This window comes from Oryx dammah, unplaced genomic scaffold, assembly GCF_014754425.2.
Source record: "Oryx dammah isolate SB20612 unplaced genomic scaffold, SCBI_Odam_1.1 HiC_scaffold_26, whole genome shotgun sequence".
In the NCBI taxonomy this organism is placed as follows: Eukaryota; Metazoa; Chordata; class Mammalia; order Artiodactyla; family Bovidae; genus Oryx; species Oryx dammah.
Window position 1 is genome coordinate 62,562,174 of NW_024070210.1, and position 21,390 is coordinate 62,583,563.

At 34.5% G+C, this 21,390-nt stretch overlaps 1 protein-coding gene across 1 annotated transcript in view; it reads left to right on the top strand.

The window, feature by feature from the left end:
- The window catches only part of MDGA2 (MAM domain containing glycosylphosphatidylinositol anchor 2), a 915,731-nt gene that overhangs the window by 847,913 nt on the left and 46,428 nt on the right, over nucleotides 1-21,390 (top strand). Inside the window, exons 11-12 of the mRNA XM_040226786.1 lie at nucleotides 10,594-10,771; nucleotides 14,609-14,629. Of these exons, the coding sequence (XP_040082720.1) occupies nucleotides 10,594-10,771; nucleotides 14,609-14,629 (199 nt within the window). The remainder of the gene's footprint in view (nucleotides 1-10,593; nucleotides 10,772-14,608; nucleotides 14,630-21,390) is intronic.

Genomic DNA, 21,390 nt, shown 5'->3' on the forward strand with positions numbered 1-21,390 from the left:
AACTCACGTCCATCGAGTCGGTGATGCCATCCAGCCATCTCATCCTTTGTCGTCCCCTTTTCCTCCTGCCCCAATCCCTCCCAGCATCAGAGTCTTTTCCGATGAGTCAACTCTTCACATGAGGTGGCCAAAGTACTGGAGTTTCAGCTTTAGCATCAGTCCTTCCAAAGAAATCCCAGGGCTGATCTCCTTCAGAATGGACTGGTTGGATCTCCTTGCAGGCCAAGGGACTCTCAAGAGTCTTCTCCAACACCACAGTTCAAAAGCGTCAATTCTTCGGCGCTCAGCTTTCTTCACAGTCCAACACTCACATCCATACATGACCACTGGAAAAACCATAGCCTTGACTAGACAGACTTTTGTTGGCAAAGTAAGGTCTCTGCTTTTCAATATGCTATCTAAGTTGGTCATAACTATTCTTCCAAGGAGTAAGCATCTTTTAATTTCATGGCTGCAGTCACCATCTGCAGTGATTTTGGAGCCCCCCCTAAATAAAGTCTGACACTGTTTCCACTGTTTCCCCATCTATTTCCCATGAAGTGATGGGACCAGATGCCATGATCTTCGTTTTCTGAATGTTGAGCTTTAAGCCAACTTTTTCACTCTCCTCTTTCACTCTCATCAAGAGCCTTTTTAGTTCCTCTTCACTTTCTGCCATAAGGCTGGTATCATCTGCATGTTTGAGGTTACTGATATTTCTCCCAGCAATCTTGATTCCAGCTTGTGCTTCTTCCAGCCCAGGGTTTCTCATGATGTACTCTGCATATAAGCTAAATAAGCAGGGTGACAATATACAGCCTTGACGTGCTCCTTTTCCTATTTGGAACCAGACTGTTGTGCCATGTCCAGTTCTAACTGTTGCTTCCTAACCTGCATATAGGTTTCTCAAGAGGCAGGTCAGGTGGTCTGGTATTCCCATCTCTTTCAGAATTTTCCATAGTTTATTGTGAGCCACACAGTCAAAGGCTTATATGTCCTATTAAATATCAGAACTTTTAAATTCTATCAAATTGTGAGTTTAAACTGTATTTTCTATACAGTTTACATTTATGCCTACAATTCACCATTAAAGTATTACTAACTTCATAGAACAGAAAAAAAAATTATCTCATATTCATATAACAAGATACACATATTCTGCAGTGTTAAAAAAACTTTTTTTCCCCTGAAGCATTACCTGAATTGTGTTAACAGTTACCTTTCATGTGTCATGTATATTACAAAGGATCTATAATGTTCATTCAAGGGGCAGGAATAAAAGACTAGTAAGATTCATTTGAAAGTCAATTCATTCTACATGTCTTCTGAGGTACCATATTTAGTATTTTCTCTTTGCTTATATTGTTTTATTTGTATCAGATATTTTTATCTGGGAAACAATAATGATATGTATTTAATAGAATAAGTGGAAATATAATAATAAATCTAAAGTTAATTATTTACCTACCACTTTGAATTGTTTGTGGTTAAATTAAATAACAAAATACAAAGAATATCCCAGTACATAGCAATCACTCAATAAACATTAACTATTTAAAATATTCTCATGTAACTCTTCCATTATAAAGTCACATTGAGAATGGAAAGTCACATTAATAAATATGTACTAAATATTTGTTGTTGTTTAGTTGCTAGGTTGTGTCCAAATCTTTTGAGACCCAATGGACTGTAACCTGCCAGTCCATGAGATATCCTCAGCAAGAATACTAGAGAGGGTTACCAATTCCATATCCAAGGGATCTTCCTGTCCCAGGGATGAAAACTGCATCTCCTGCATTGCAGGCAGATTCTTTACCTCTGAGCCACCAGGGAGGCCCACTAAACACTTAGGACTGTGTAAAATTCTAGTTTTACTCAACGTTTACCTACTACAGAAACATTCGGTTCAATTCAGTCGCTCAGTCGTGTCCAACTCTTTATGACCCCAAGGACTGCAGCACACCAGGTCTCCCTGTCCATCACCAACTCCCAGAGTTACTCAAACTCATGTCCATTGAATCCGTGATGCCATCCAACTGTCTCATCCTCTGTTGTCCCCTTCTCCACCCACCTTCAAGCTTTCCCAGCATCAGGGTCTTTTCCAGTGAGTCAGTTCTTCACATCAGGTGGCCAAAGGATTGGAGTTTCAGCTTCAGCAATGAATATTCAGAACTTATTTCCTTTAGGATGGACTGGTTTTATCTCCTTGCTGTCCAAGAGACTCTCAAGAGTCTTCTCCAAAGCCCCAGTTCAAAAGCTTCAATTCTTTGGTGCTCAGCTTTCTTTATAGTCCAACTCTCACATCCATACATGACTACTGGAAAACTATACCTTTGACCAGATGGACCTTTGTTGGCAAAGTAATGCCTCTGCTTTTTAATAAGCTGTCTAGGTTGGTCATAACTTTTCTTCCAAAGAGCAAGTGTCTTTTAAATTCCATGGCTGCAAGTCACCATATGCAGTGATTTTGAGCCAAAAAAAAAAAAAAAATCTGTCACTGTTTCCATCGTTTCCCCAACTATTTGCCACAAAGTGATGGGACCAGATGCCATGATCTTACTTTTCTGAATGTTGAGTTCTAAGCCAATTTTGTCACTGTCCTCTTTCACTTTCATCAAGAGGCTCTTTAATTCTTCACTTTCTGCCATAAGCAGGGTGTCATCTGCATATCTGAGGTAATTGATATTTCTCCCAGCACTCTTGATTCCAGCTTGTGCTTCATCCAGTCCAGCATTTCTCATGATGTACTCTGCACATAAGATAAATAAGTAGGGTGACAATATTTAGCCTTGTCATACTCCTATCCCAATTTGGAATCTGAGTCTGTTGTCCCATGTCCAGTTCTAACTGTTGCTTCTTGACCTGCATACAGATTTCTCAGGAGACAGGTCAGGTAGCCTGGTATTACCATCTCTTGAAGAATCTTCCGCAGTTTGTTGCAATCCACACAGTCAAAGGCTTTGGCATAGTCAATAAAGCAGAAGTAGATGTTTTTCTGGAACTCTCTTGCTTTTTCGATGAAGCAATGTTGGCAATCTGATCTCTGGTTCCTCTGCCTTTTCTAAATCCAGCTTGAACATCTGGAAGTGTTCAACATCACAGTTCACATACTGGTGAAGCCTGGTTTGGAGAATTTGAGCATTACTTTGCTTTTTTATATTATTTATGTATTTGCTTTCAGCTATGTTGTGTCTTCATTGCTGCATGGGCTTTTCTCTCATTGCAGTGAGTGGGGGCTACTCTCTTCTTGTGTGTGCAGGCTTCTTCTCATTATGGTGGCTTCTTTTGTCATGGACCAGGGGCTCTAGGGCAAGCGGGCTTCAGTAGTTGCAGCATGTGGGCTCAGTAGTTGTGGCTTCCAGGCTTTAGAGCACAGGCTCAGTAGTTGTAGCACATGGCCTTAGTTACTCTGTGGCATGCAGAATCTTCCTGGACCAAAGATTGAATTTATGTCTCCTCCATTGGCAGGTGGATTCTTTACCACTGAGCCACCAAGGAAGCACAGTGTTCAATTTTTTAGGGTGCTAAACTCCTTTTATCTTATAAAGAAAACTCCTTTTATCCAAAGTTCTGTTCTAATATTTGTCGTCATTTTTCTAGAACTGTATTTTTAACTTCAAGCCCTGTTGTTGTTCAGTTGCTAAGTCATATCTGACTCTTTGGACCCCTGGACTGCAGCATCTCAGGCCTCCCTGTCCTTCACTATCTCATGAAGTTTGCTCAAATTCATGTCCATTGAGTCAGTGATGCTATGTAGACATCTTATACTCTGCTGACCTCTTCTCCTTTTGCCTTCAATCTGTCCCAGCATCAAGGTCTTTTCCAATGTGTCAGGTCTTCACATCAGGTGGCCAAAGTATTGGAGTTTCAGCTTCAGCATCAGTCCTTCTAATGAATGTTCAGGACTGATTTCCTTTAGGATTGACTGGTTTGATCTCCTTGCTGTCCAAGGGACTGTCAAGAGTCTTCTCCAGCACCACACTTCAAAAGCATCAATTCTTTCATGCTCAGCCTTCTTTATGGTCCAGCTCTCACATCTGTACATGACTACTGGAAAATCCATAGCTTTGACTCTATGGACCTTTGTCAGCAAAGTGATGTCTTTGCTTTTTAATATGCTGTCTAGTTTTGTCATAACTTTCCTTCCAAGGAGCAAGTGTCTTTTAATTTCATGGCTGCAGTCACCATCTGCAGTGATTTTGGAGCCCCCCAAAATAAAGTCTGTCTCTGTTTCCATTGTTTCTCCTCTATTTGCCATGAAGTGATGGGGCTGGATGCCATAATCTTAGTTTTTTCTGAATGTTGAGCTTTGAGCCATGGCACACAATATATTTAGGAAATCTTAGACTCCAGTCTTTTTCTACTTCTATTTCTTCCATTTTTAAGATCACTGGGCAATCCTATTTCATTAGGTTGTCACTGAAGACTTTGTTCTATGTACCTAATATTTAGTTCTCAATTTTTAAATCATCCTTGAAAAATATTTACAAGGTCTTTCATCTATGTACCATGTTGTTTGCCAAAGACTTCTTGTATATCCACTTTGTACCCCTCTGTCTGGCAGCAGAGGCTCACCAAGGTAGGCAAGGACAGAAAACTTCATGAAAGACAGATTCACTGAAGCTGTATACCCACTCCATGTTGTCTTTACCTGAGGGTTTTTGTTTTGTTTTGTTTTTTAATCAGGTAACTATTCTGATAAATATAAATTAGACAAACTACAGGGAATAAGTTTCAAAAGATTTAAAGCTAAATGCAGATTGACATTCATATACCATGTAAATTTAAAACATTGATTACAAAAGATAATTGGGAATTTGACATATTAACAAATGCACTTTTTATCTTGTAATTCTCTTTTATCTGCTACCCTTTCATTATTTAAAATTGCAACAAAGTAGGATGAGGTTTATAGTCCAAGTACATGAACACAAACCCATAAACACACACCAGTACAAAATTAAAAAGATAGTAAATGAGATTTTAATAGATTTTATAAAACCTAAGGAAATCTGGTAGCTTCAAAAGCCTAGACTTTAAATCAAACAAGAGGTCATAAAAGTGAGCTGGAGGTGGTTGAATGAGGAAAGGCATTGAGTTTCAGAATAAAAATATAGGAAGATATTCCAGTGCAAATACAGAGTCCTCAGGTATGAGGAATATTTTAGTAAAAGTAAAAGAACAATAACATAAGTCCTAGAATTTTCCTGAGAAAGGTAACTACAACCCACTTGAATAAGAAAGAAATGGACTCACTTTCCCATAGGTAGCTCCGGAAGACTACGGGAATTGCCTTGAGGCTTTGGGTTTTCCCGGAGGGAGTCCTTGCGTATGGTAGTAGCATAGACTGAATCTGATTTGCAGAGACTAGGATCTGGTAAGTATTTTGCTTTACTGTGTTATAGGTAAAACAGGATTCCCCAAAGCCCTGAAAAAGGGCAGAGATGGTGCTTTTAGACCAAAAGAACTTATGATTTGTCTAAGAAAGATGTGGATTTAATAGAAATATTAACCATAGGCCAAGGCAGTTGCAAAAACTAAGGATGCTAGTACCAACCAAAAAGAAAGATCCAATGAATTTGACTGAATCGAGAGAGTATCAGAAGGAAACAGTAATCCAAGCAACACTTGTCCCCTGCACCAGCAAGCCAAGGGCACTTAAGCTCGGATATGGGCTTCCCCTGCCTTTGCCCCATCTAAGTACTTCCCTAGGTGATAACCACTATACAAAGTGATTGGGTTAAGAGTATCAAGTTCAAACCCTGAACATGTTGAGTTTAACTTGGATTGGCAAGAATTTCCAGATAATGTGTGTGTTTCAGGTTACAGATCTTAGCATTCAGAAAAATGATGGCTCATTTCATCTTCAAATAGTGAAAAAGGTCCTCTAAATTATGTGAAATGAACATATCTGCTAGGAAAAGAAGTTACACAATTTTTTTTAAAAAAAGTTGAAATGATAAATACTTTACATATTGCTTTCATATCAGTATGCTCATGGGTATGCTCTGGAACTGTCAACTCTGGTTATGGTTTGGGTCCTATGTTCTCTGGGGGTTTTGTGGTATTACCTCCAAACAGTGGGCTAATGTTGTATTTTCTTTTGTGTATATGCATTTAGTTTTCTATTTTTACATTTTGCACAGTTCACTGAGATATGATATGAAGTGTTTAATTGCTTATTCCTCAACTGCTGAAGTATATACTTTCATTATAGCTTTAAGTTAAAGATTTAGAATCGAAGTTATTGCTTTTTTAATATACATATGAAGTTATGAAGAGTTTTAATAAATAACAGCATCAATGTATCTGCCAACTAAAATTACTTGACTAGAGCATCTCATTATAGAAACAGAATACCTACAGTCTCCTTTTGAGATCTGTTATAAATATTGAGTGATATTAAACATATTTAACATCCAGAAAAGTATACTTGATTAAATTTGCATGCCTTTAGATAATAAAACAATGTTAAAATTCTGTGGGTTTAAACTACTTTTATCATCTGAAATAATAGTACATTGCTCTTAGTTCACACATAATAATTAAAGTCCAAAGACAAGGAAAGAAATTTTCATTTATATTATATTATTTTATAGAACTGTTAGTCTCCGAAACAGATAGGAACTTTGTAATGTCTAGTATCAGCTATGCATAAGTAAATTACTTTCTGTTGAATTAGGTTTTATGTACATTTTTACCAGTGTTTGTAAATATAGTGACTGTATGCAGTTATCACTAAGTTAGATTTCCTGCTCCACTCATTGGGTCAGTTGAATATACACGGTGTACTGGAATTTAATCTTGTCACGTCGTTATGTAGTTAATGATCAGACACTATAGGTAAAAAAAAAAAAAAATTAATAAGAAATTGTTCCTGGTTTATAATCTATGTGCAAAAAAAGTACTATTAATTGTATTATAACTAAATATATAAAAATGCTAGTGAAAACAAGGGAGTAATAAATTCTGGGGAAGCAAAGGAGAAGATGATGCTAAATAAAGTAATTTTGGGTATAACCAAATTTTGTAGCTGCTACTCTCCAGACAACCTTAGAAGAACTACAGAAACTTCCTTCTGCCTCAGTTTCTTCAATTTGTATAATAGGGCTGGTATTAGTTCCTGCTTACTAAGGGTTGTGCTAGACTAAATACAGTAGATATAATACAGTTAACATGGTGCCTGGCGGATGCATAGTATACAGACACATAGTATGCAGATACATACAAATTAATGTAGCAGGATGTTTTTGTTGTTTATTATCTGATCTGAAATCACAAGTTAGACAGTCGTCAGTATAGAAGTATAGAAGAAACCACTAGTATTAATGCTGTGGGCTAGCCTGTCTGTGGAGAAGGAAATGGCAACCTGTTCCAGTATTCTTGCTTGGAAAATCCTATGGACAAAAGAGTTGATGGGCTACAGTCCATGGGGTCACACGAGTTGGACAAGAGTTAGTGACAAAACCTCTAGCCCTGCTGAGCTGCGCCAAATACAGACCCTGGATCACCTGCTTCCAAATTACCCTGTAAAGGAGAAGGTGATTTTTTAAAAATTATGTATTTCTAAACTCACCAAAAAATTGTTTCTAGACTTCACAGAAGCAAAATACTTACTGGTAGCTAAGACTTGGAATTTTTGGTTTTTAATCACAATTGTCCCATGACTCTCATGCTTGCCTAAAAGTGAGAACCATTATACAGAGTATTAACCACACCAGATACAAAACTCCAGAGACTATCAACATTCTGAACTCATGAAAAGGAAAAGCTGCACAGAAGTGGATGAGTAGCCACAGATGTAGATGAGGGAAGCTGTTGATACAAGGAAACAGTCTTAAAATTCAAGGAGGAAAAAGCTTTAAGATAACTCATGGTTGCCTGTTTCTAACTCTTATTCTGAAATTCTCTCTTTAAAAAAACAAAGAGAAATATTTCAGGCATAGGCAAGATAATGTAAGTATTTTCTATACCTGCTACCAATCTAAAAAATTAAAAATCACCTGAGTGTTTTGCTAGCCCCTCACAATTTCAAATTCTCTTCCTGATGCTCTCCTATCCCACATGACCAAGTATTTACTATTTTCTGCCTTTCTTTATACTTGAATATATGTCTATGCATCCCTTTTCAAAGTACATATTTTGAACTTAAATTTTATAAAACATCTGCTTTAAGGTTGATTTTACCTCAATATTACTTTTGTTAAATCCATCTATGATGATGTATTGTGGCTTAGGTTCATTTTTCATGCTCTATATTGAATTATGATTTATTAAAAGCTTACAATTTGATTATCCTATCTCCTACTGATGTTTAGATAATTCTGTTTTCTATGCCTTAAATATTTCTGTTTCCTGTGTATACAAGTTTATCTGTTCTCATTGTAATAGTGTTTTTATTGCCAAATAGCTCTCCATACTTATACCAATTTACATACTCAAGACTATATTTAGAAAAGACTATATTAGAAGAGAGCTTTCCGTAGATCTCTTGATTTTTTGCATAATATGTGCAGAAGCACTGTCTTTTTATTCCAGTCTATCTTTTCAAGGTTATTTTCATAGCAAACATCCTTAGAATATAGAGACCTCCTGTGGAGCAGAAGGAAAGCTCGTTTAATGTCTAGTATAATGAATATAAAGTCTCCCTCTTGGGCAGTGGTTGGACAGATTTGAGTACTTACTGTCACTTATAAAAGACTTAAGTCTTTTTAGCTCAGGATCCCAGAGATGTGATACAAACAGAAGGTATGTGCAAGATCCAACTGGTCACTTCTTCATCACCGTGGCGGAATAGGGAGACAAAAGGAACTGGTTTGAAAGTAAAGCTTATGCTGTCTTCTGTGTTGTGAATCCTTTTCTCTGTCCCAGTAGTCAGAATTCTTCTGCTGATGGCCCATGATACTATTGCAGGCTAACTTGTTTGCTTGTAAGTAGACTAATATCTTACCCATCCACCCTCCCCTGCTCCAGATTCTTGACAGGTATAAATATTCTTTGTTTTGTGTTAACAACAAACCTTAACATTGTTATCTTTATAAGCTTCTGTTTTTCTGGGAAATAATATTGTGGTTTTAATTTTCACTTCCTTGATTCACAATGAGGTTAGGACTTTTCTGTAATTCTTTATTTGGGCTTTCTCATTTATGAAATACCTGTTTCTATTAGACTCTTTGCTTTTGAATTATTTTTTTTATTTTGTTATAGGGATTTTTTAATACATTCTGGTTAACTGTATTTGTTCTAAATATCTTTTTCCAAACTCTGCCTTTATTTTACCTGTTTATTGGGGAGCACCAATGAGATGAAATGTTTATGTTAAAATTTTAAATTTAATGATAATTTCAATTTTAAGATTGACTAATTTATCAGTCTTTTCTTTGTGCTTTTTTATTCTGTTTAAGAATATAACACCTTGTGTGAGATCATAATCACATTCTTCTGTGTTTTGCTAAAGATTTAACTTTTATCTTTTAAATTTAAGTATTTGATTTTCCTGAGACTCTTCTTTCTAAGATATGTGATAGGGATCACATTCATGTATTTTTTTATATACCTAAGCAGTTGAGTGGTATATATTTTCATGTCTTCTATGTGAACAATTCCCCACATAAATTAATATATGGACTTTCTGTTCCATTTCATTATTTTGTTTGTCATTTGTCTAATCTTGTGCTAACAGCATGTACTTGAGATTTTCATTTCTAGAAATATAGCAGGCTAGGCTATATAATTAACAGTAACCCACCCTCAGGAAACAAGCAAATAAACAAATATATGAAAAAATATGTATATGTATATATATGTTATTTTTTTCCCCCGGTGGCTTAGCAGTAAAGAATCTGTCTGCCAATACAGGGGACACAGGTCTAATCCTTGGGTTAGGAAGATCCCCTGGAAAAAAAATGGCAACTCGCCCCAGTATTCTTGTCTGGGAAATCCCATGGACAGAGGAGCCTGGCTGGTTATAGTCCATGTGGCCCCAAAGAGCCAGACATGATTTAGTAAATAAACAACAACAATGGTATATGCATATTAACATATATAGTATATATATTGCTTTTGCCTTCAGTTATTAACCAACCCAAACAAACTTGAACTTTGAGTCTTATAGTTTGGCAGTGGTAAGGAATTAAAACCCAAGTCCTATCCAAAGCAAGGGTTTCCCAGATGACACTAGGTGTAAAGAACCCACTTTCAACACAGGAGATATAAGAGACACAGGTTTAATCTCTGGGTTGGGAAGATCCCCTGGAGGAGGGCATGGCAACCCATTCCAGTACTCCTGCCTAGAGAATCCCATGGACAGAGGAGCCTGCTGGGCAACAGTCCATAGGGTCACAAAGAGTTGGACATGACTGAAGCGACTTAGCATCAAAAAAAAAGAGACCATCTTCATTCTAATCTGTGACACCAAAGGGTTTGATATTTAAAGCAAAAGTGAACCATACTGTTAATGCCCCTTGCAGAATGTCAGAAACAAAGGTACATCTTTAATGAAATATAACTTTGTCCTAGGCCCTAAAGAATCTCCAGCAATAGTATTTTTAACCACATGATCAACACACAGTTAAAATTATCAGAAACATTATTATATGATTCTTTTAATTTCAGGCTGGACAGCAGCGATGGTGGGAACAAGAGATTAAAATAAATGGAAATATCCAAAAGGGAGAATTAATTACATATAACTTGACTGAGCTAATAAAACCAGAGGCTTATGAAGTCCGACTGACTCCTCTCACCAAATTTGGTGAAGGAGATTCAACAATTCGTGTCATCAAATATAGTGGTAAGTAGCTTTTTGTTTAAAAGAATTTATTTATATACTAAACCAACTAGAAAGTTGTAACTATCTACCAAATTTAGACACAAACTAAAATTTAACATACTGACTTTCTGGGCCGTTAGCCAAGTGAGAAAAAAATCCCATAATACTTAATCATTATAAATTGTACTATTTAGTTTTGAATATAGAGGTGTAGACAAATGCTTAATTAACTTTGAACCTCAGAGATAATGTCATGAATGTCTTATTATTTTCTATGTCATAGTTATGAGGCAGTATGTATACATTTTTTACAAATTCTTAATGATTTTAAAATTTGTATCATTAAGAAGTTAGGAAATGTGATTGAATTTTTACGTTTCTTTCATTTTTTGGAGTAGTTTTAAATTCACATTAAATTGAGTAGGAGGAAGTGCAGTGTTCCCCTGTATGCCTTCTCCCTGTTACAGCTTCCCCTACAATTTACATCTTACATTAATGTGGCACGTTGTTAACAATTGAGTAACAAATATTGTACATTATTAAAGTCAATAGTTTATATCAGGAATCAGTCTTTATGTTACACAGTTTTGCATTTTCCAGAATGTTGGGTTGGAATCATGCAACATATAACCTTTCCAAATTGATTTACTGTATTTAGCAATATACATTTAAAGATTTTACATATATTTGTGTGGCCTGATAGCTCATTATTCTTTATTGTCAAGTAATATCCCATTGCATAGGTGTACAACTGTTTAACCATTCACTTATTGAACAACATCTTAGTTGATTTTTTTCATCGTTTTTTTTTTTCCTTTAGAACACTAAATTTAATGTGTATGTGTTAGCAATAGTTTTCCTTTATAAACAATATGCATTTACTATTTCTTTATTATTTAAATGTCCTCCTTAAACAAATGTAGAAAATAGTGTAAAACTGTGACAAAGTTGATCAAAAACTTTATAATAGTTCAAATAGGAATAATATTGATTGATATGATATTATTGTTCATATATACCTGACAGATTAATACTTTATCATTTGAAATTTATATGCATTTTTCATCTGAAATTTATAGTGTTCAAAGCTTAGCTCTAAAATCATCAATGTATTTTGCAAGGTTGTATATGTTTTGTTACCTCAGTGGAATATTTTTCTTTTTGATTAAGGCTTGAGTTTAAAAGATAATAGAATAAGGGTTTTTGCAGCTGAAGTTTTCCATTCTATTTAGCATTAAGTATGTTTTCCTACTGATGAGGGCAACAGTGAATACTGTCAAAGTAAAAAATAAAGTGAAATTATTACAACCTCACTGGAGTTATAAAATTACCTGTATTTGCTCTCATCAGTCAGAGTACACACTGGGCATGACAAATTCAATTTTCATTAAAAAATTAAATATAGAATATATAATGGAATAGTCATACAAGATCAAGGAATATAAAAACATTAGAATCACTGCATATATTTTCTTGAATATGACTCTTTTTAAAATGTACATTTTTATCTTAATGATATAAATATCAGAGCAGAATAGCAATTGTTATTCTGTAATCACTTTCATGATTCTATCCAACAAACAAATACATCTTAGTATAATTGTCTAAAGTTTTAGCATCAAATATTTTTATAAATATGATTACTCCTTCTAATATTTATGCTTCCTCTCCTCCAAGATGTAAAACTGCAAACTACGTAATATGGAGGGCACTGGAAACCATAATTAATACTCATTCTTTTAAAGGTGAAGATATTAAGACCCAGAAAGTTTCAGTGTCCTGTCGCATTAAACAATTATATGACATGACTAACTAATGAAAACTAGAGATCACTCCTAAATGACAGAAATCTTTACCTATTTGCTCAGTTTAGGAATCATTAGAACTTGTCTTACAGAGATATAGAAAAAAATCTTCAGAAACTCAATTTAATTTTTATTGAAAACTCTGATGTAACAAATAGAAATGAAAAATAAATCTGGAAAATCAGTACTGTGTTTAGTTCCAACTTTTTTTTAACTATCTTTATAACTTGTCATGCTTATTAAAATCTTAAACATTTTAATTAAAATTTGCTTTTATATACTATGGATTTGGGTAAAGTATACCTTAGTGTGTGTAAGCATACATTGTATATATAGGCATCCTTAAGAAATTGAACATGCTATTGATAGTTTTAAAGAAGAAAAGTAGACTCACTGCAATATTTCAAATTAGAATGGCAAATTTTTACAAGATTAATCATGATGTTTGCAGTGAATTTGCTGACTAAAATATTTTAGAAGTCTCAAAATTCAGTCTGGTCACAGATTACATGTAGCTGTGACATTGCTTAGAACTAAATTATAATTCAAAGATGTTTACTTCTTTCAAAAACAATACATAAAGTCAAAAATTATATTATCCTAATTATAAAATAATTTTAATTTCAATAATTAATTTTCAAATTAAAACATACTGATACCTTGAGGCTTTCCAGCTGGCACTAGTGGTAAAGAATCCACCTGCAATGCAAGGGACATAATGAGATGCAGGTTTGATCCCTGGGTGTGGAAGATCACCTGAAGAAGGGCCTGGCAACCCACTCCAGTATCCTTGCCTGGAGAATCATATGGACAGAGACTGGTGGGATATGGTCTATAGGGCTGCAAAGAGCTGGACATGACTGAAGCAACTTAGCATGCATGCACCGTGCAAGAAAGGGATTATTTTTGTTTGTTTTTCAGTGGAACTAATAAATGTATAGTCCCTTCTCTATGTTATTCATTTCATAATTTGCAATGGTGCAAGTACAAGTAGAACAGCTAAAATAACGGGAATACTCTGTCTTCTTGATGTAGAAATAGTAAAAAGTAATTTGTTGATAAACTAATCACTTTGTTAAAATTGATCTCAGTATATTAAATGTAAAAATTTTATATGAAGATGCTTTGTGCATGTGTGTGCATTTATGACATTCATTTTGTATTTTACTGCTATGTCCAAGTTTAACAAAAGTGCTTAATGGCAAACACTAGGAACCAGCAACAAAATAGACAATCTTCTGGAGGTCAGATTAGCAACCCATTTTAATCTTAGGAGACTGCAATAATGCTTTCTTTCATCCAGACTGAAATTTTCTCTCAGAGTGATAAATGCTTAATCGATATATACAGATACCATTTTGTCTCTTAGGTTAGATATAGTTTTGTTTTGCTTCAGTAATAGTTAAAGTATGCATTTCTTTTCAGGTAGAAATCAATTGGCACTATAAACACAATTAGTTTTTGAGATAAATATTTCTTCTTGAGATAAATATTGCAAAAATGCAAATGCATTACCTATCATTTGAAAACTGTGTGTGTGTGTGTGAGAAAGTAATTAAAATAGCATTAAAGTAGCTATTTGTTTTGGCTCACACACAATGATATGACATGAGGATTGCTTTATTTTCATATATACCATATATTTTAAACAGAAGTAGACAATAGCAAAAAAAAAAACTAAAGTGTGTTCTCTGTTAGATAATTGCATTCATTCTTAAAACATCAAGAGTATAGCTTGTCAGCCTTTGATTACTTGGTTTTGTTTAGCACTGGTTAAGATAACAAAAATCAGTTACTCTATACCTTGGGAAATGAACAAATCCCGTGAGCCATTTAGCACTGATAATTTGGGTACTTTGAGGCTGTTATTGCTGAGTTCCAAAGTAGATTCTATTCAGTCTTCTAGAACAAAATGGATTGCAGATATAATTCTCTCTGGCCACAGTGGGGAAGATCATTAAGTTTTAGTTAGGCACTTATGAGATGCTGATTAGTCTTTTATTTATAAAAGGCATTTAAGCCATGCTAACATTATTTTTTGCTTTTCTTGTAGCTCCTGTTAATCCTCATTTGAGTAAGTATATTTTCACTTTAAAAATGGCACTATATTTGACAATTTATACAAATAAAAAATGCATAAACATACAAAGGTTGTTTATCAATTGCTCATATTTGGGTTGACATAGAATGTCTTAGAAATAGTAAAACTGGCGTTAATTGTAAACTTTGAATTCTACAGGCATAAAGACAAATAATTTAATATAGATTATTGACTTTTCTTAAATATCCAGCCATTTCTCCAACATGCTTAACAATTGTTATTTGTGTAACTGTGGTTTATTTATTCCCTTTGTGGTATTGTATATTATTTGTATTGCTATTATTTATTTCTTTAATTTTCACCATTTGATTTCTATATTCAACTCATGAAATATCATATTCACTTAGAAAGTTGGTATTTTAATGGTTCAGTCAAGATTTTTCACTAATCACTATTCCATATTCCAGTCTTATATGAAGAAAAAGTAATTTGATTACCATCCTCTTAATAATATTTCATTTTAAAATTAAGAATCAATTTTTGTCCCTTATTTTGTGTCTAGCAAGATATTGTTCTGGTCTAACAAAGAAAGAAGAGCCATCTTTGTACTCTTACTCCTATCCATTCAACATTCTTAATTTCCTTAATTTCTTAGTGAAGAAAATGTCCAAATCTGTTTTTTCATTTTACTGTATTCTCTTTTCTGTTTTGGCCTTTAACTGATTATATAACAAAGGCCAAATTACCTAACCTCTATTCCTGCTGTGTTTCCTCCCAAAGAGCCTCTTTTACTCTGCTTTTGCATAACCAAACACTAATACTGAATATTTTTATAGACCTTTATTGTTCACATCTTGCTACAATGCATATAAGTTCATTTAATCACCCCAATGACCTTTTAATGCAGCTATTATTATCAGCTCTTTGAGGTTCATTTTTCTTATAATGTTTAGCACAAATGCTTCTTCTTCCACTAATTACTCCCTCATTTTGATTTTCAATTACAATTTATCTTCATCTATGTGGAAGTTATTTTTTATTTTCTCATATCCTCCAATAAACTGTAAGATACTTAAGAACTAAATCCGTTTCTAGTTTCTCTCTATATTTCACTATCTTTGTGTCTATAATGGCATCTCATGTTTAGCAGGTGTTCAGTGATCATTTGTTAAAAGAACAAATACATGACAGTTTCAAGATGAATTAATGGCATAAATAAAATTCTTCCTGGCTTCTACTCAGGGTACTATTGCTAATTAATTACTATATTGACTATAATTCCTTTGAAGGTAAGTTCTCTGACTGTACTTTCAGTGAAAATGTTTAAAAATAGTTATCATAGAAAGATTAAAAGTAAATACAGGGGCAAGTTGACAAGTATTTCAATTCAAGGAAAGAATTTTGAACAGTCTATCTACTGAACAAAATGCATACATATTTATAGACAGGAAGTGATTGTTAACTGATTACCTCAGTCCAATATAATGAGCACCATTATTTTATGGCAGCTGAGAAAATCTTATAGAAGAGATAATATCAACGCTGGATCCTGAAAGTTTAATAGAGTTCCCTCGGGTAAAGAAGGTGAAGAAAGGCTCGCCTGTCATTGAAAAGGAGATCGTGTTCACATACATAATAACTGAACAAAGCTCCATTTGTCTGGTGTACAATGTTCAAAAGTTATTTAAGCCAGAAATGTGCCCTAAATATGGACAATATTTATTAGAATTTGAATACTTCCTTTAAAACTTGTGTCCTTCAGGTCACAGTTACCAACTTCTCTTCTTCAGCAAGGACTTCACATGTGTGAAATGGAAATCCAAATGATGCATTGGATTTTCTATTTTTAAAGTAATTTCCAGCATAACACTCTATACCAAAATTTCCATTGGTTGTGTACCTTTTGAATTTTTTTAATGATAGTCAATATGGTAGAATATGAGAGTTGTTTAGAAAAAAGAAATGAGTAAATATTACCTAATGATTTCTCTGTTATCAAAAGAAAGTAATTATTTTTATATTTTTGACAGTCAAATGCATTTTTTCTTATTAATTGATTTTTTTAACCTTCATTACTCCCTCCAGGTCCCAAACACAGATAACAGTACTTTATCAAAGTCATTCGTTATGGATTCGGGTTCTCAATACACTAGCTATACATTATCCAGTAAGAAAAGAAAATAGGCCAATGTGTACAAGAAGGTCATGTTTTATTTTAGATTTTTGCTAAGGAAAGTTAATTTTTCATTCCCTAAGACTACTTTTACCTACTTTCCTTAAATGCTACAATATTTTAAATCTTGTCATTTATTTTCAAGGTATAACCTACACATGATAAAATTTACCATATTTTGTGTACACTTCTGAAAGAAGAGTTGACCAGTTTAAACAGTCATGTAACCATCACCACAAGGTTTCATTACCCCTAAAATTTGTTTGTGTTGCTTTGTAGTTCAGGTTCCTTGTACCTCAGCCTCTGGCAAATTTGTTTTATGTTACTATTATTTTGCTATTATTTTAATTAGCTACAACTTACTTAGTATTTATTCTCCACAATTTACTAAAAGGTACCTTCCCAGTAATGATATTGTTAATGAAATTGAAGTGAAAAAGAAAATGAAGCACTTCAAGGGAAAAAAAATCTGAGAAAACACTAATTAAAACCATTATGCAGGACAAAGGCTAACAGAGTTTTGCGAAGAAAACACTGATCATAGTAAACACCCTTGTTCAACAACAAAAGAGATGACTCTACACATGGACATCCCCAGATGGTCAATACCAAAATCAAATTGATTATATTCTTGCAGCCAAAAATGGAGAAGCTCTATACAGTCAGATAGAACAAGACCTGGAGTTCCCGGTGGCTCAGATCATCACCTCCTCATTGCAAAGTTCAGGCTTAATTGAAGAAAGTAAGGAAAACCACTAAGCCTGTCAGGTATGACCTAAATCAAACCCCTTATGATTATACAGTGGAGGTAACAAATAGATTCAAGGGCTTAGATCTGATAGACAGAGTGCCTGAAGAACTATGAACAGAGGTTTGTAACACTGTACAGGAGTAGGTGACTAAAACCAACCCTTAGAAAAAGAAATGCAAGAAGGCAAGGTGATTATCTTGCCTTACAAATTATGAGGCCTTACAAATAGCTGAGAAAAGAAGAGAGGCAAAAGGCAAAGGAGAAAGGGAAAGATATACCCAGCTGAATGCAGAATGTCAGAGAATAGCAAGGAGAGATAAAAAAGCCTTCTTCAATGAGCAATGCAAAGAAATAGAGGAAAACAATGAAAAGGGAATGACTAGAGACCTCTTCAAGAAAACTGCAGATATCAAGGGAACATTTCATGCAAGGATGGGCACAATAAAGGAAAGAAATGTTATGGATCTAACAGAAGCAGAAGAAACTGAAAAGAGGTGGCAAGAATACACAGGAGAACTGTACAAAAAAGGTCTTAATGACCCAGATAACCACAATGGTGTGATCACCTCACCTAGTGATCCTGGAGCCAGACATCCTGGAGGGTGAAGTCAAATAGGCCATAGGAAGCACCACAGACAAACCTAATTAAGGTGATGAAATTCCAGCTGAACTATTTAAAATCCTAAAAGATGATGTTGTAAAAGTGTTGCACTCAATATGCCGGCACATGTGGAAATTCAGCAGTAGCCACAGGCCTGGAAAACGTCAGTTTTCATTCAAATCCCTAAGAAGGGCAATGCCAAAGAATGTTCATACTACCATAAAATTGCACTCATTTCACTTGCTAGAAAAATAATGCTCAAAATCCTTCAAGCGAGGCTTCAGCAGGACATGAACCGAGAACTTCCAGATGTACAAACTGGATTTAGAAAAGGCAGAGGAACCAGAGATCAAATTGTCAACATCTGCTGGATCATAGAATAAAGCAAGGGAATTTCAGAATAAACATCTACTTCTGTTTTATTTACTACACTAAAACCTTTGTGTGGATCAAAACAAACTGTGGAAAATTCTTAAAGAGATGGAAATAGACCATTTTAACTGGGTCCTGAAAAACCTGTATGTAGGACAAGAAGCAACAGTTAGAACTGGACATGGAACAGCAGACTGGTTCAAAATTGGGAAAGGAGTACGTCAAGGCTGTGTATTGTCACATTGCTTATTTTAACTTACATGCAGAATACATGCGAAATGCCAGGCTGGATGACTCACAAGCTGGGATTGTGAGAAAGAAATATCAATAACCTCAGGTATGCATATGATACCACGTAATGGTGGAAAGCAAAGAGGAACTAAAGAACCCCCTAATGGAGTAAAAGATGAGAGTGAGAAAGTTAACTTAAAACTCAACATTCAAAAATGAAAGTCATGGCATCCAGTCCCATTACTTCATGGCAAACAGATGGGGAAAAAGTGGAAGCAGTGAAAGATTTTATCTCCCTGGGCTCCAAAATCACTGTGGATGGTGACTGCAGTCATGAAAATAAAAGATGCTTGCTTCTTGAAGCTGAAGCTCCAGGATTTTGGCTACCTTATGGGAAGAAATGACTCTTTGGAAAAGACCCTGATGCTTTGAAAGATTGAAGGCAGAAGGAGAAAGGGACAGCAGAGAATGAGATGGTTGGATGGCATCACCTACTCAATGGACATGAGTTTGAGCAAACTCGGAGAGATGGTGAAGGACAGGGAAGCCTGGAATGCTGCAGTTAATGGGGTCACAAAGAGCCAGATATGACTTAATGAATGAACAACAGCAACAATACAAACATTAAGTATTTCTATTATAATTCTAAGTTATTTCTTAAAATGAAGAAAATGTTGCCAAATCTTTCTTCTTATATATTATTTATAATTGATAAGTGACTTATCCATCATTAACTCTTAAGCTACTATTTAGCAATATTTCTTCCAAAAAAGATCATTTGATAATAAAATTTTTTAAATGGTTTGAATTTATGTTGGCTTACATATAAAATTGTAGTTTACTTGAAATTCTATTTAATATAATAAAATGATTTCAAGAATATATTTAAATATATATTATATTTAATATGATAATAATTGTGATATGAGACCTCATATGCTGGCAATAAATCAAGTTACTCTTAAATGCCCTTTTGCATTTTATTGACTTACATAGTCTTTAAATCAACTTATTTATCCTAAATATCCACTTCCAAAATATGTAGAGTAAGTCCATGAAATTTGTCACAGTCTTGTTCTTCATTACCCTCAAAAATCTTATGTTTTAAGTTTAATTGAGGAGGTCTTTCTATTCAGAAGGCTCTTTTTAAAAAAAAATCTTTTGATTGACATTTTTAACTAAAATCAAATATCATTTGTTGTCAAGAGAACCATATTGTCCTCCAGGTTCATCCATGTTATTGCAAATGGCAGGATAATCATTTTCAAGGCTAAACGATATCCTATTGCATATATCTGCCATAACTTTACTCATTCATCCATTAATGGAAACTTGGGTTAGGACTGTATGAGTCCATGGGGTCGCAGAGAGTCAGACATGACTGAACAACTTTCAAATAATACTATTTTTCAAATAATATTTGTCTTCCAAATAATACTATTTTGCAAATAATACTGCAATGAACATGGAGAGCACATATCTCTTTGAGGTATTCATTTCATTTTCTTTGGATGTGTGTTCTTAAGAGATACTACTGGACAATATGGTGGTTCTGTCTTTAGATTTTTTATGGAAACTTCATGCTGTTTTTCATAATAGCTGTACCAATTTATATTCCAACCAATAGTATACAAGTTTTTTGTGGTTCCATAAGAGTTTTAAGAACTTTTTTTTCTATTTCTGTTTAAAAAAAAAAAATGCCACAGGTATTTTCAGAGAGGATGCATTGACTCTAAGGATTACCTTGGGTAGTAAAGATATTTTAACTGTACTAATTCTTCCAATCCAAGAATGTAAGATGTCTTTCCATTTATTTCTGTCTTCTTTAATTTCTGTCATCACTGTATTATAGTTTTCAATGTATAAGTCTTTCATATATTTTGCTAAGTTTATTCTTAAATATTTTATTCTTTTTGATGCTACTGAAAATGAGATAATTTTATTAATTCCCTTTTCTGACATTTCATTTTTAGTGGGTAGAGACACAGATTAATTTAGGAGCATGGTTCCAACTTCAAGGGCTCCACTCCCAAGAATATCTCATAAATTTAACCCATTGCAGGGGGAAAATATGGGAGTCTTTATTATTTAGATGTCTATAACTTTATGAATTGAAGGGAATCTGTACTCAGTTTTGACTTCATTATTTACTAGCTGAAATTAGCCAAAACTTTCTTTTCTGTGAACCTCATGAGTTAGTATTTCTGTATTTTTATAGAGTTCTTAAAGTTTGAGTGAAATAATGCAAGCTTTCTTTATTTTTTTCAGTTAAAGATATTAGTTACTCCTGTGTTTCAAGCAGGGCCCATTCCAGTAAGAAAACCCTTTAATCCCTGGAAACATTACTACCATTCTCTGAATTTGTTGTTTGGTCTGAGCTCAGCATGTGGCTGGCATCCAAGAAATCCCAGTTCTTCCACAGGTTCTTCATAAAATCTCTTCATTACTTTGAAGTGAAGCCGCTCAGTCACCCCATGGATTGTAGCCTACAAGGCTCCTCTGTCCATGGAATTTTCCAGGCAAGAGTACTGGAATGGGTTGCCATTTCCTTCTCCAGGGAATCTTCCCAAGCCAGGGATCAAACCAGGGTTTCCCACATTGCAGGCAGATGCTTTATTGTCCAAGCTGCTTCCCTTGTGGCTCAGCTTGTAAAGAATCTGCCTGCA